General features: G+C 41.7%; 5 protein-coding genes across 6 annotated transcripts; 2 read left to right on the top strand and 3 right to left on the bottom strand.

Annotated features, from left to right (window-relative positions):
- Nucleotides 1–210: 210 nt before the first annotated feature.
- On the bottom strand, nucleotides 211–4,403 carry LOC6549237 (UDP-glucuronosyltransferase 1-3). 2 transcript variants are annotated; one of them, XM_026980813.1, is made up of 6 exons: nucleotides 4,362–4,403; nucleotides 2,258–2,514; nucleotides 1,817–2,199; nucleotides 1,555–1,753; nucleotides 666–1,114; nucleotides 211–589 (listed from the first exon to the last, which is right to left on the bottom strand). In XM_026980813.1, the coding sequence occupies exons 2-6, from the start codon at nucleotides 2,510–2,512 to the stop codon at nucleotides 298–300; spliced, it is 1,578 nt and encodes a 525-aa protein (XP_026836614.1). In that variant the 5' UTR covers nucleotides 2,513–2,514; nucleotides 4,362–4,403; the 3' UTR covers nucleotides 211–297. The 2 variants fall into 2 exon arrangements, with proteins under 2 accessions (XP_026836614.1, XP_001974344.1); XM_001974308.3 differs by lacking the exon at nucleotides 4,362–4,403 and adding an exon at nucleotides 3,267–3,364.
- A 4,291-nt stretch (nucleotides 4,404–8,694) lies between these two features.
- On the bottom strand, nucleotides 8,695–9,818 carry LOC26526726. Its single transcript, XM_015157358.2, has 2 exons — nucleotides 9,335–9,818; nucleotides 8,695–9,217 (listed from the first exon to the last, which is right to left on the bottom strand). The coding sequence occupies exons 1-2, from the start codon at nucleotides 9,376–9,378 to the stop codon at nucleotides 9,115–9,117; spliced, it is 147 nt and encodes a 48-aa protein (XP_015012844.1). The 5' UTR covers nucleotides 9,379–9,818; the 3' UTR covers nucleotides 8,695–9,114.
- LOC6549238 lies at nucleotides 8,695–9,818 on the bottom strand. Its single transcript, XM_001974309.3, has 2 exons — nucleotides 9,335–9,818; nucleotides 8,695–9,217 (listed from the first exon to the last, which is right to left on the bottom strand). The coding sequence occupies exon 2, from the start codon at nucleotides 9,049–9,051 to the stop codon at nucleotides 8,818–8,820; it is 234 nt and encodes a 77-aa protein (XP_001974345.1). The 5' UTR covers nucleotides 9,052–9,217; nucleotides 9,335–9,818; the 3' UTR covers nucleotides 8,695–8,817.
- A 1,435-nt stretch (nucleotides 9,819–11,253) lies between these two features.
- LOC6549239 (serglycin) lies at nucleotides 11,254–12,461 on the top strand. The gene is made up of 2 exons (XM_001974310.3): nucleotides 11,254–11,700; nucleotides 11,787–12,461. The coding sequence occupies exon 2, from the start codon at nucleotides 11,978–11,980 to the stop codon at nucleotides 12,221–12,223; it is 246 nt and encodes an 81-aa protein (XP_001974346.1). The 5' UTR covers nucleotides 11,254–11,700; nucleotides 11,787–11,977; the 3' UTR covers nucleotides 12,224–12,461.
- On the top strand, nucleotides 11,254–12,461 carry LOC26526470. The gene is made up of 2 exons (XM_015157322.2): nucleotides 11,254–11,700; nucleotides 11,787–12,461. The coding sequence occupies exons 1-2, from the start codon at nucleotides 11,648–11,650 to the stop codon at nucleotides 11,884–11,886; spliced, it is 153 nt and encodes a 50-aa protein (XP_015012808.1). The 5' UTR covers nucleotides 11,254–11,647; the 3' UTR covers nucleotides 11,887–12,461.
- Nucleotides 12,462–13,517: the final 1,056 nt, after the last annotated feature.

The raw sequence follows: 13,517 nt of genomic DNA, 5'->3' as shown, positions 1-13,517 counted from the left end.
GCAAGCTCCTAAGTTTTTAATACTTTGAAAATTACTTATATTATTTGCTTACTAAATGTAATAAAAAATGACACTGTTAATGATACAGCTGATAATATAAATTAGAAAGTGAAAGCAGTTTTCAGTAGCGGTTTTGGTTTGCTTACCTTTTCGTTCACAAAAAGCTTAGTTGTGTAACATTAATAAAAAATATATATACAGTAAATTTTATTTGGAATAAGCTTTTTGACAAGCGAACCAATTTCTTGACATTTATTTATTTCTGTGCCTCAATTTCAAGTTCATTGAACTTATCACTTATTGCGTCTTTGCCTTAGTATCTTTAGAGATTTTTCCCCGACCAAACGCTGATATGAATATTTTTACGAGCTTCCACGGGGCGACAATCAGTAGAAATAAGATTCCCAGCCAGAACAGGAGAACATCGATGGAGTTGTAGACGATCCAGTTCATATGTCTGGCTTCACCTTGGATAAGTGGAGCCCCCCCATACTTTATGACATGCTCGATCCACCAGGTGGCCAACTCGAGAGGGGGAATGGGACGCTGGCGAAAGGCTTCGGTGGATCGTCTAACTCTTTCCGCGAATCTGTAAAATAATACAATTTCAATACTAAACAATATACGAGGAAGTCGGAATAGATTGCTTCTTTGGAAACCCCTACTTCTCATCTAGTATAGTACGAAGTCCTCTGGTTATGTGATTCGTATCGAAGTCTGCGAAGTCAACGATAACTCCGAAACCTCTTTGTTTCACTGCACCGGAATTGAGAAACTGATCTCCGTAGAAAGGTGTCACAAGCATCGGTACTCCACAGTGAACCGCCTCCGTGGTGCCCAAAAGTCCTCCATGGGAGATAAAACCCCTAACCTTTGGGTGGCACAAGAGATCCCTTTGGGGTAACCAGTCGAAGGTGAAGAGGTTCGAGGGCTTGTCGTTTTCCAGAGATTCCATACTTTTCCAGCGCATTACAAAGTTGTACTCCTTAAGCTGGGAAATGCTTTGGAAAAGCGCACTTCGTTTGACCGAAGGGAGTGTATTGCTGTTTACCATGGAGCCCCAGCTTATATAGATTACTCCATTGGGGGATCGATCCAGAAGATCTAGCAGGTGCTGAAACGAAAATGATTACGTTCAACTCTGGATTAATTTAAACATATTCTGCCAGCATTTGTTTGTATAACAACACATGCTTTTGAATGTTGACCTACTTTAAAATACGTTTAATATTCGGTAATCTCATTCACTTCGACTATTTTGTTTATTTTTCCAATGCGATTGTTCGACTAACGAATTAATTAATGAATGCTCATGTATATAGCTCTCCAATCGATATTTCCACACTTTATCTTTTGTTTTATTGGTTTGCTGTATGCATATGCTGAACGATTCAAATGAAATGAGATAAGTTGATAAGAAGTTTGGTGACCCGCAGACAAACAGTTAATGTGATTAATAAAGATAACAGGTTATCTGGGCAAATAAGAAAGTTCCAAAGAGTTTCTTGCCCATTTGCCATAGGCTGAAGTGAAGTGAAAAGTGATTGAACGTACTTGTGGAAGTGGTTTTATCGGTCCCACTTGCAGCCCGCCCACTTCAATCACATTTGGAGCATAGGGGCGTGGTCCGGTAAGGGCGTAATACTGATTGATCAGCATCAGACTCGTATTCTTCACGATCTCATTGATAGGGGGCAGTCCGGGTCCGAATCTCTGACCGATCAGGGCATCGGTGGCTGGCTGGGTAAACATACTGTTCAAGGGAAAATCGAGTCAGATATGTGAGCACTTGAGGATCGAGGCAAGTGACACTCACTTGTACAGTGTATTTACGGTGTGGAAATGAATGAAATTATTCAGCCGATCGATCAAACTCATCTGATCAGTGTAGGGCAGGAAATTCATGGGCATGATGGGGTTAATGAACGGAGTGCCCATTCGACTGTAGTGCCACGGCATTATCGCACAGCTACTCAGTGCGATTACAGGTGCATTCAGCAGGTGGGCCACCGCTGCCAAGCAATCGTTGGAGAAGTGTTCCAGGAGTATGACGTCATATCGAATGGGGGACCGGAGCAGTTGGGCGATGAGGGGAGAGTTCAGGGCCACCTTACAGGATCGCAGACCCCAATCGTGAAGCATAAAGAAGGTGGGCACCTTGAACGGCAGTCCAAGGGGCTTCCATTCCGATTCAAAGTTCTAAAAGTCACTAGTTAATACAAAATAATAAAATATATCTGAACTTGCTTTCACCTACCCGTAAGTCAACGACGTCCGTGAGCAGCGGCATTCCTTGAAAGACGTAATCCGTGTAGTTGGCCACTGGTTTCTCCAGTGGAAAATAGCTATACATGCTGATGTTGTGACCCCTCCCAGCCAAGGCTAAGAACATGGGTCGGAAGAAGTCAAAGTGGCTCTTTCCGGGATGTTGAAACAAGCCCAAAATTTGCGCCGCGTCATTGGGTTCCGGTGTCAGTAAAAAGGCCAATAAAGGCAGGGGTAGCAACTTCATTGCTAAAAAAGGTTTATTTTTCTTGTAATATTGGAGCAAAAGGGTAATGTACGTGGTCACTCATTACTATCTTGATTAAATCTTCATCTTCTTTGAATTTGAAATGGATCTTATTATTTTTATTTGTGTCACTATCAATATAAGTTATGTAATGTCAAAAATTTCGTTATATTTACACGAACGGTACCCCATAGAACTTGATCAAATTTGTAAGTCTACGAAATCTCTTAGCTAAGTGCCACAAAGCCCAAATATCAAAGTTAACACAGGGAAGACAGAAGGTCACTATTGCACTTGGTGTTTCAGATACTTTGTTTCTGCAGTGCAGCACTTGGTTGCACTTGCAACTCGAACGTTTAATCTGTGAATATGCTAAGATCGTGACCGGAATTTAGTTGGCTATTGTCTTTTGGACAGACCTTTCAGCGACAGGTTTCCCAAGAGTTTCATACAAAGTTGCGACCATTAAGAGGTGTCCGCCCAATTATTTAACTATGGATTTGGGCTGCAAGCCTAATATACCAATTTTGTATTACACCTGTTGATTAGCTGCTGTCTTGTCCACTGTTCCTGCACTATAATTATTTTAAACCGTAATGGATTTAATGCTTATGCATTTTTTGTGACCCATTTTTGTTATATTTACGTTTTAGGCTGTAACTGAATTAGCTTGATTAAAGACTTTATAAAGACATTTTCTGTTTAGTTTATTGGCCTTAAAATTGGCGAATGGTATATTTCAAGAGTAAAGTACCAGCTATATCCTCTGTTGGCTTCCGATTTCCTATAAAAATTCAAATTGCAACTCGACACAGCCACGATCCGCGATCAACTGAAAGCCAAGGCAACAGCAACTCAGATCCAACTTGGCTAACTGCAGTTGCCGTGAGTTGAACTGCCCTGTTGCATTTTCCTACTTCTAGCCGAGACAGAGTTTTCCGATATACTCGCATACACTTAATCCAAGCAATCCAACACATACTCCCCGCCAGTCATGAGCAATTTGCGGTGGCCCATTAGATTGCCAAACCAAGGGGTCATATGAGAGGGGGCAGGAGAATATACCTTTGGAGGGCCGAATGAGTATGCAGATTATATAATCGAAATTGCAAGTGCCAAGACTGGAAGGGGATTTCACTTCCAGTGATAAATTTTAATGAGTAGAACAAAGCAACGAGCTGAACAGATTTATTACGAGTTGGGATGAGTAATGTTTAGCTATCGAGTTTTCAGTTGTAACAGTTATGTAACGGTTTTAAATTTTCATTTGCTCGCCCAGGTTAATCCGGTACTTAAAAAAAAAATTAATTAAATTGATGTATATTATAATAACAAAAATAAATGAGTATTTTAATTTAAAAAAATTATTAAAACTGTTTTTCATCCGCTAAAGATGCTATCATATTTGTATCTAATATCTTATACATATTTTAAAATCTTAAAACAAAAGAGGAGGAAAAAGAAATTCAAGGTAAGATGTGTAAAATGATGTTCTACACATTTCTTACGTTTCCTCTACGTATCTTACATGTGCGATTAACACAATTTTCTAGCATACCTTTAGGGGTTTTATTTAGACTGCAACTTTGAAATATTAGTCATAGTCATTATTTGAAATATTATTTAATCATAGACGTATTTGCAAGACAAGAATTTTTAAATGTTTTTTGGACTATGCTTAAAATTTCCAAAAACATTTGGGGAAGTTGCTAGCAACTTTAATTTACTTAGCGAATCTTCAAGTTTCAATACTTAAAGATTCAACATGCCCTGTATACTCCGGACCTCGACACTTGTTCACTTTCGGCACTTTGGGAGTTTACTAATTAAAATTCACTTTGACAATTACCGTAATTCTCGAGATACTAATTCCAAAATGTTGCACCATATAAAATATCATTTGAATGGGCTCCGTTCAACTTTCGTTTGAAGGAAGGTCGTTAAAATTTAGGGAAAATAATAAGTAAAAATTTTCACGTCTCGCCTAATTAGCACAGCAGTCACAACAAAAACAAAGGCAGCTACTGGACGCTGTCAACAGCTGCAAGGGGGGTGGAAAATCTGAGGGGGTGGGTTTTTCCCAGGAAGTCCTCTGTTTTAATATTTGCGTCACGTCATTAAAAGTGTGACTTAATTGTGAGCGTTTCACAAGTGAAAAGTTTGAATTTACGACAGATTATCAAATCAAGTGTGAATGAGAGAGAAAAATCCGAGACGTTCACAATTTTTCCGGGCAGCATCCGCAGCTGTTTCCACTCCCCTGCCAGTTTTCCTCAAGGTGTTGCCAAATCGATAAGCATCAGGAGAGCGGGTGGGGAAATCGTACTTGAAAAACTCTTTGCTGAAAGAGAACTTGCCCGGTATCAATTTATTTTAACGTTCAGACATTTTAGCTTTTGACTTTCCCACTCTCTAGCCCGATCATTTATTTCGTTGCGGCAATAAAATGGAATTTAAAGTGATAGGAAATCTTATTGAAAAATCGTAGATAAGCTGCAGAAAGGGTTTTCCTTTGGGCCGGCGCGTGTCCGTTCCAAATTGTGGGCGGGGCATTTGGCATTTTCCAGCCATTTACATTTAATAGAAGCGCATGAAAAGATAAGCGTGTGTGTATAGTGTGAGAAATTTATAACAAATCAATAAAATGACAATAGGTGCAAACTTTATCGACACGCCACTGCGAAATCGGAGCGGGGCGGGGCTGAGGGGGATTTTTTGCGAACGACGTTCTATTCACACTGTCTGAAAACGAAACTCCAGGGTGGTGGTTAAAAGGTGGCTGGAAGTCCAAACGAAAGTTTCCGATAAACAATTTTTCGCACGGAAGTGCAATTTAAAGTGAAGTATCCATATAACCGTGTCCGCTTTTCTTTGCCAATGCGGAAATTATTCAGAGAAAGTTTCTAATACATTTGTTACCGCCACTCAATCGCCATGTACTCCTTCTTCTGGAAAGGGTTTGAGTTTCAGGCGTTGTCTGGGCATTCAAGGATGAACTTTGCAGTTAGACAGCTAACAGAAATAATAGATGTTCTACTGGATTTCGCAAATCCCAAGCGGCATTTTGGCTCATAGCTATTCTATTCTATATATGCCAATCACCACTATCACGCTTGAGGGCAAAAAAAGTTAATCACCAAAGGTTTTAATCAGATGTCTAATCCGATTATCATCATCAACTCAATAGTCTGCTTTGCCAACAACCATGGCAAAAAAGTATCTCACGCACAAATTGAAGGCGTGAACATTGCGTGCATTCTCATGGCCTCAAGTTTCCACACTTTTCCTCCAGAATCTTCTCCCCCTGTAAGATGTTCAGTAACTTATCTACCTTAGCCATAACCAACTTGCAGGTGTCTTTAATAGACAGCCCAAACTATTTATTGCCATGTCACGTGATCTATGAAGCTGACGCCAACCGAAGACAGCCCCCGAGTTTCCGCCACCCTGTACAGTTTCACCTGTGATTTAAGCCGCTTACTAAGACATTTTCGAGCAAGTCGCGTCTTCGTGCTTTTCCGAATAAATCGATTAACAAACAAAGTTGGAGCAGCCGTGCCCCACGGAATATGTGTGTTGTAGCTATTTCCGTGACAGTAATCAATTTATTTTTGGCAGTGCGCCGATTGCGTTTCCGCTCCAAGAACATGGACGAACCAGAAGTCTGATCCCCTGAAATTTTCCTTCCTCTCGTCGCCGCTTTTCCCAAGTCCCTCCCTCTTTCATATGTGAAAACTCTCTCTTGTCTGCTTCGGAAAACGTTTCATTTCGTTTTGGCTTTTGGCACAGCGATTTCCGCACAAATGTCGATAAATCATCAGAGCGAAAGAGTCAGAGGAAAAACTGGCGAAACGGCGGTGCACCGGGAGAATTAATTAGAATTAGTATGCCGAGTACTTAACTCAAAATGCACTTTAAAATTAGAATAAATTAGCCGTAGATCTACATAGAATATATTTAAAGCAGATATAATACGTTTGGATTATGAGTTGGCGATTTCATTAAAACTTTTAACTTTTAATTAAAACTTTTTTTAAAAACTTTTTTCTCTGTTGACTTACCCAGTCGAACCTTTCGGTGTGTTGGCGTGATAGATAAGTTGATAGCCGCTTGGAAGGGTTACCGTGGCTGTCTCTTAATCAATCTTCTTCCACTGCCGCTTCATCTTCTTGGGAATTAATTAATTTGCAATAAAGCTGAGGACACGTGACCAGGACATGGCGTATTAAAGGAATTTTTTAAGGAATCGTGCTCATACAGTGCCTATCAAACTAGTAACTTTCTTTAACACATTAGGGACAAGGGAACGCCGAGATTACTGTCCATTTTGACGCAACGGGAGTCCTTTTAGGGTCAAGTGCTGGAATTGATGTTTCGTTTATGATTTATCGTCACTTACTGCCGCGTCATGGGCCATCCCCATTCCCATCCCCAATCATATCCCATTCCCAGCCCGTTCATCCCACCCCCTGCTAATGGTCGACATATTGCAAAAACAGAAACAAAAACTAAATTAGACATAATAGCTGCTTGAGGGGGTGGCAAATAGGTCGTTTCAGATAAGTCGTCATGCTGTCATAATCATCACAAGACAGCATCCATCCATCGCCCATTTTGCAACGCCCACAAGTAACCCCTGACCCCTCGAAAGCCCCCTCCCTCCGTATGCGCCTTACTGATGTAATAACCATGTTTTCAACTTGTAATGCGGCAGGACCACAAGAACACTTTTGGCGGGGGTGGAAGTCAAGTTCGGAAAAAGCGGGGAAGAACGGGGGGAAACGGGGGGTGGTGAAAATAAGGGAGTTCTTGGGTCGAGGGTTGCCCTTTGTTCTGAGCGCTACTTTTGAATTGTTTTTGAAGTTAAATGTGTGATAATTTAATGACTGTCGACGCATCGCTCACAAGGACACACACAGTATCTGGACGCCCACCTCCCCCAGCTTGGAAAAGCACCCTCCCCTAGTTACATAACTCAATTCCCACTGAACGCCTAATTTAGTGGAATAATAAAAATGTTTTTGGGGCATAAAGATCTGTGGCTGGCGATGATTTGTGCACTTCCGATGTAACAGATTGTCTTTTAATGGCCTCGATTCAGCCAACTGTGATACCCAGAAAATCTCTGATCGCACAGGGTGGCAATTATGAGATCTACATTTGCGGCTCTTCTGCCTGGCAACAGTTTAGTCATCCTCGTTTGGATAACTATTTTCCAGCTTAACTGGTCAGCCGATCAGCCACCATATGTTTTATATATTCTATCTGAAACACGTTCGTTGTTTACGTTTAAATTAGCATGTGAGTCCAGCTATTTGCATAAATTACTGGGCCAGACCCCCGAGAGTTTTAGACTTTTTCCCATAGATGCAGGAACAGGTGGTGAAGTAACCGCTCAAGGGACTAATTAATTCGCATTGAGTGAGACTTATAATATCTAGTTCTGATCTTAATAAACTATATTAAACAGTGGCATTTCGGGGAGGTATTTTCCTGGGTGGATCAACTTGTTTTGGGCTGTGCTAAACTAGGAATAGGAACAACACAATGTCATGGACACACGTATAAAAATGTGTCAAAGTTCGTTAAATCCCACAATAAACATAAACATATATTTTTAGCTTTGAATTAGGACAAAAAATTGGTTACTAAGACCAAGCTAAACAACTTTCGCTGTATTGCAACCTTATCAACTTTCCTTGGAAGGCCTTTCCAGCACAGAGCTCATAATTTTGTTCCTAAGAAATTCAAAGATACCCAGATTAGGGTGTCAAGTTTCTGAAAAAGAACGTGACAAACAACTTTCGCTATGTTGCAAACTAATCAACTTTCCTTGGAAGGCTTTTCCATCATAGAGCACACATGCAGCGCCCAAGAAAACCTAAAGCCAATGAAGATTTATGCAAATCCCGGGCAGCGAACATTAAAGCTTTTGATTTGGCGCAAATGTAAAAATATGGCACCTGTGTGGAAAAAAACCGAATATCAAATGTGCAAAAATCGCACAGCCGCATTTGCATATGACAAAGTGAGGCAGACAGCCGCAAACAATGAAAAATGACTGCGACGAATGCTCGCAGGCTTAGTTGGGGTAATTTAATTTGGCAAAATAAAAAAGTTGCAATAAATAAATTTCCCCCCGCCCCAGCACGTGACTGCTGCGATTTATGAAACTCAATTAATATGTGGAAATTTGCGCAAATGAATTTATTGCATTTATGTACGAGTATTGTGACAAACAATCGCTAATCGCAATCGTAGCGGCATTTTCCTCCTCCGACCGACGCGGTCTCTCCATCCGCCTCCTAGCAGAAGTGCAGGCTATTGAACTGCTCCCGATTCTGGGTGACCATCTGGTTGTATTTGAAGGCGGCCGACTGCTGGGCGCTGCTCTGGGCCGTGAGCCTCGTGTTCCGCAGGAAACTATCTGCCGGACTGCTCGACACGGCGTACTTCCCGCCCAGACCCTCCACGGCTCGCATGGGACTCAGGTGCTTGGCGGGGATGGCCTTGCTGGGTGTGCGAGTTTGGTGAACCATTGTCAAGGATTTCTATCTTTCAAGTTTCAACAGGAGCTTGGGTGAGCTTGGACGAGTGGGGCTTCAGGGCACGCTGGAGAGACGCGTCAGCACGGAGAATTCCAGACAATTGCCGCAGTTACTAGTGCGGGAGCCGCCTTTCTTGGAAGACAGGTGTTTAGATAGACTGCAAGTAAAGAATGGGGCACATTAGTCAGTTAGTTTTGGTCAGAAACGGGGCAAGTTCTACTAAAACGAGTGCACTAAAGCAGTTTTTGAGTTGGATGCCCGTCGTGATCCTCACCTTATATTATTCAGCAACTTGGCTTTGGTGTCCGGTGTCTTCATTGACACATTTGTTTATGCACTTTGGGGAAAATATTTTTAAAAACCACTGATTAGGTATCGACTGCCAGGCCTTCGAACTTTAGTGTGTTGGATTTCAAGCCGATAGAGGGGCTTTTATAGCAGAAAGCGCCCCGGACTTAGTTGATATCATCACGAACTGAGAGCGTGATCGAGATAAACTAGTTTTTTTGGGCTCTGATGCAAAATCGGAGGAGCGGACTTGTGCCAAATTTCTTGTTTACGCCATCACGTGGAACGTCAATAGAAATCAAGTTTGCCACGCGGGCCTCCGTTGACAGCTCAAATCGTAAACATCTCTTATAGAATAAACAAACCCAAACACCAAACAAATCTACAAGTAAACAAAATAGGAAGGGGATTTTTTGGAGCATAAAGGTGCAGGTGGTTTCCCCAAGGATCTGTAGAGCATTCTTCTTGACGCTATCTGGTAAAATGTTAAGGTATTCAGCACTTCTGTCTTTATATAGATTTTGAAAACGCATTTTTTATAGCTCCACCACGCTTAAATAATACATTTTTTACTTTCTTTGTTCAGTGTCTGGGAACGTTTTTTAATTATTGAACCATGTGTCTGGCCCATTTGCATAATGCAGTCTGAACAAAATTTTTGGCAGACATACGTACCTGTATATTATACAAGTTAAATGCAGATTTTGACATTTAAAAGGGCGAATCAGACGTTCAATATCCGATTTGCTGCTTTTGAAATCATCTAACGACTCGAATTTTGATAACCACTTGGAGAAGAGCGTAGGAGATTGGGGGCTCCTGGATGTCATTAAACCTATGAAACTGTTTTTGTGGGCTTTTTACATTTGAATATCAGCTGGAATCCAACAAAAAAATGACTGGCAAGTATAACTAGATTTTGGGGAATTTAATCGTGCTTCACATTTTTGGCCCAACTTGGGGAATCCTAAGGTTGTATTTCTATTTTTATTTCTATTTAAATAATTTTCATTTTCTATAGACAATATAGAAAATAGAAAAAATTCCCGAACACAATTAATATTTTCTGGATCTGAGCATAATTCAGATATAATGTCTATATATCCACAAACAACAGATTAAAATACTATTAACTGGCAACAGGCTTTCGAGTTGTTTTCTTGATCGAAATGGCTGATGCAATGCAACCAAGACTTTTCATCAGCTATCGGTTCATGCATAATTCGATATATCAATAGTAATCGGGCGATATTGTTAATCATTAAAGATTCATATCTAGGGAATGCATCGCAGTGCTACTCAATATCAGATTTTTAGAGGCTACTTATCAAGGAATAGCCCTATTTGCGGAGTTTCGGGTGACGTGTCAAAAAACCGCCGGCCGGCAACTCTAAACATTTTTCGAGTCTTAATAACCATGTTTGTTCAGAGGAGACAAAGGAAAATACTACGTGATACATAGCAGGTTTTCTGGGGGTGGTTGTAATACCCTGCATACGAGAGGACTTGCTTGGTAAAGCGTTTAAGGTCTCACAAACATGGTTATACTGAATAAATATAACAAGTTCTTTTCCCAGCAGTAAGCATAATAAAATAGTTCAAAATGACAAATATTATTGCAAAACATTAACATTATTATTAAAACATAGAAAGTAGAAAAGGGATAATTTCGGGAAATTTGTTAATCTAAACCATATTCATAAACTTCCAACAAAGTTTCACCTCCCACTCATAAAGTATATTTGGCTTGGGAAGTAACGTATAGTTAAAGAATACCTAAACTATGGGCTATTATTATTTTTTAAGAGGTATACTGTAGTCGATTCTTGGAAGGGCGCTGGAGTTGCTTGCAAAGGTTTCGTTTCGTTTTCGCGGATCAAACCAGTTGCTCTATAGCTCTAATTTGCATTGTCGTCTGCTGGAACGGGTTAGCCTCAGACGGAGACCGAGTTTGAGGTCAACGGGGGGAGAGAGTGGTGCGGGGGCGGTGCGAGCGAGGTTTCTGGCGGCTTGGAGGTGGTGCAGCTGGCACAGCGATACTGACGCTACTTGCTGGTAGAACGGTGACGCAGTTGCTCCGCCAGACATTGCACTCGGATCGACGGATCGTATCGTATCGTATCGGACTGAAACGGAACGGAACGGATTGGATCGGCGTATTTAAACCAGTTGTGGAAGTCGCTGGAGGGTCAGTAGAAAGTCCAGAGCAGAGCAGATCGGTAACGAGCTGTCCGGAGCGTGAGCTGTGAAATTTCCTTTCTTTTCTATCCAATGTGCAATTTGCAAAAGTTTTGTGTCAATGCCAAAAATTAGCCACACGGATTCCAAACAAAAATTGTTGAAACAAGCAAGGTGGGTAGAAAACCAAAAAAAAAAACATTTGTAATATTTTTAGCAGTTGTTACTAATACAAATCCTTGCTTATTTGCTTTGGATAGATTGGGCAAACACCTGTCATCGAAAAAAGGATCGCGCACTGGAAACTCGGCCAACAACAAGGAACTTAAAGTACTCACCCTGTTGCAAAGTGTACCGTGAGCTTTGACTTCTCTACAAACGCATTGGAAGCGCAGCTTTGTGTAATCGGCAGAAAATTTTGAAAGAAACCGAAGGAATATCTACTAACAACATGGTCTACACCGAACGTACCGACAAGTGCCTGAGCAGCACCACCAAGAACAACCAGTCCACGAAGGGTCAGAACTACTCCAAGTCGAGCAGCGGCTCTGGATCGGGTTCAGGATCAGGATCAGGATCGGGATCGGGATCGGGATCGGGATCTTGGAGCAGTCAAGCCTCGAGTGCTGACAAGTGGAAGTACAACAACATGGTGAAGAACGATCGCCAGCAATTCAATGGGATGCATTTCTCCTAGAGGCTGTAGTAAATCCTATTGAAATGTTCCTCTAGGAATGTGGGGAGCCTTGAGAAATGGCAAAGCTGGGGGCTGTAAACGTTGTTATTTCTATTTGGCTAAGCAGGGCTCGCTTTAGGTTAGTTTTGTAAGCCGTTTCATAGACTTAGGTATTGCCATGTGATACAAAAGAGAAATCAATCCAATTGGCTAAACAAATTAAATCAGAAAGAGATGCGCAAAAAGAGTTCATTTTTAATTTCGCTGGAAGAGTAACTTTGAAGTCAATGCCCAGAATGTTATTAAATTCTTGTGACATCTGAGAGGTAACCCCAAATGCAGCCACCTAACAATATTCATTGCCATTTGACCTTGCCGTTGACTCGAATTGGCTTGACTGACACCCAACGCATATTTTATTGTCTGCAGCATTTGCATGAATTGCGGCTATTAGCGTGAATAAGCCAACTTCTCTATGGGGCCATACGGGCCATACAACCCTCGATGAATCCGGGCGGAGAGCACTTAATACGCATTAGCTACGCTTATTTGACAGCCTCAATCTGCCGAGCGATTCCTGCAATATTGATGATGTCTGGCCATCCCCTTTTCCTTTCGATTTCCAGCGCTCTCCTCCTGTGACGCGTGTCCTTTGCCGAGAACAAGTGTATCTCACAGTGCAGCCGCAAAAGGACGACGTCCGGTTTTCGCTACGAGGATTCGTTCGACTGTGTATTTCTGGAAAGTGCGAAATTTTTATAATTTTTCAATTGTACTGTTTGCCGAGCTGGGAAGCATTCAATTTGGAGCGGGAGTGGGGAGGATGCTGCGGTTGTCCTTCGGTCGTGACACACGACTGAGCAGGGGACTCAAGCTTCGCAGGACACGTGGCGCTTGGCTATTAGGAAAAGCGATTTCCTTGACGGTGCTAATAGAATTCTCGCACTCTCCCCGCAGCGTCAAAGAATAAATGTTGTGGCGTTTTCGGGTTTTCTCTTCCGGGAGCCAGCTGTCAATGTCCTTTACACTGAAAAAAGCTGGCGCCAGCTTTGAGCTCGCTTCAAACCATTTTGATTTCAAGTTTTTTCAGTTCTATTCAGTTTTAAAATGAAAATAGAGCTATGCTCCTAATAAATACCATTTCCATATAGATCAATACACCAAGATTTTCCTTAGTGTACCTCATCATCGTCGAATCCTGCTCTCCCTCTGCCCCCGGCTCTACCCATCTGCCTCGGCTTCTGTCTGTACTGGGCCTTGTAATTACTTTGTTTCCTAGCGCCAGGCGGTCCTCAGCACCCAAAAGATTCCTTGT

Source organism: Drosophila erecta, unplaced genomic scaffold (genome assembly GCF_003286155.1).
Source record: "Drosophila erecta strain 14021-0224.00,06,07 unplaced genomic scaffold, DereRS2 tig00000092-arrow-pilon, whole genome shotgun sequence".
In the NCBI taxonomy this organism is placed as follows: Eukaryota; Metazoa; Arthropoda; class Insecta; order Diptera; family Drosophilidae; genus Drosophila; species Drosophila erecta.
Note: the sequence above shows the minus strand (reverse complement) of the source record. Positions and strands in the feature narration are given on the sequence as shown.

Coding starts and splice junctions, on each gene's coding strand:
- LOC6549238 (XM_001974309.3), bottom strand. CDS start 9,051: ATGGTTCACCAAACTCGCACACCCAGCAAGGCCATCCCCGCCAAGCAC.
- LOC26526726 (XM_015157358.2), bottom strand. CDS start 9,378: ATGAAGACACCGGACACCAAAGCCAAGTTGCTGAATAATATAAG. Junction 9,218..9,334: donor AAGTTGCTGAATAATATAAG/GTGAGGATCACG, acceptor CTTTACTTGCAG/TCTATCTAAACACCTGTCTT.
- LOC6549239 (XM_001974310.3), top strand. CDS start 11,978: ATGGTCTACACCGAACGTACCGACAAGTGCCTGAGCAGCACCACCAAG.
- LOC6549237 (XM_026980813.1), bottom strand. CDS start 2,512: ATGAAGTTGCTACCCCTGCCTTTATTGGCCTTTTTACTGACACCGGAA. Junction 1,115..1,554: donor CGATAAAACCACTTCCACAA/GTACGTTCAATC, acceptor TTTTCGTTTCAG/CACCTGCTAGATCTTCTGGA. Junction 590..665: donor CGTACTATACTAGATGAGAA/GTAGGGGTTTCC, acceptor ATTATTTTACAG/ATTCGCGGAAAGAGTTAGAC.
- LOC26526470 (XM_015157322.2), top strand. CDS start 11,648: ATGCCAAAAATTAGCCACACGGATTCCAAACAAAAATTGTTGAAACAA. Junction 11,701..11,786: donor AAATTGTTGAAACAAGCAAG/GTGGGTAGAAAA, acceptor TGCTTTGGATAG/ATTGGGCAAACACCTGTCAT.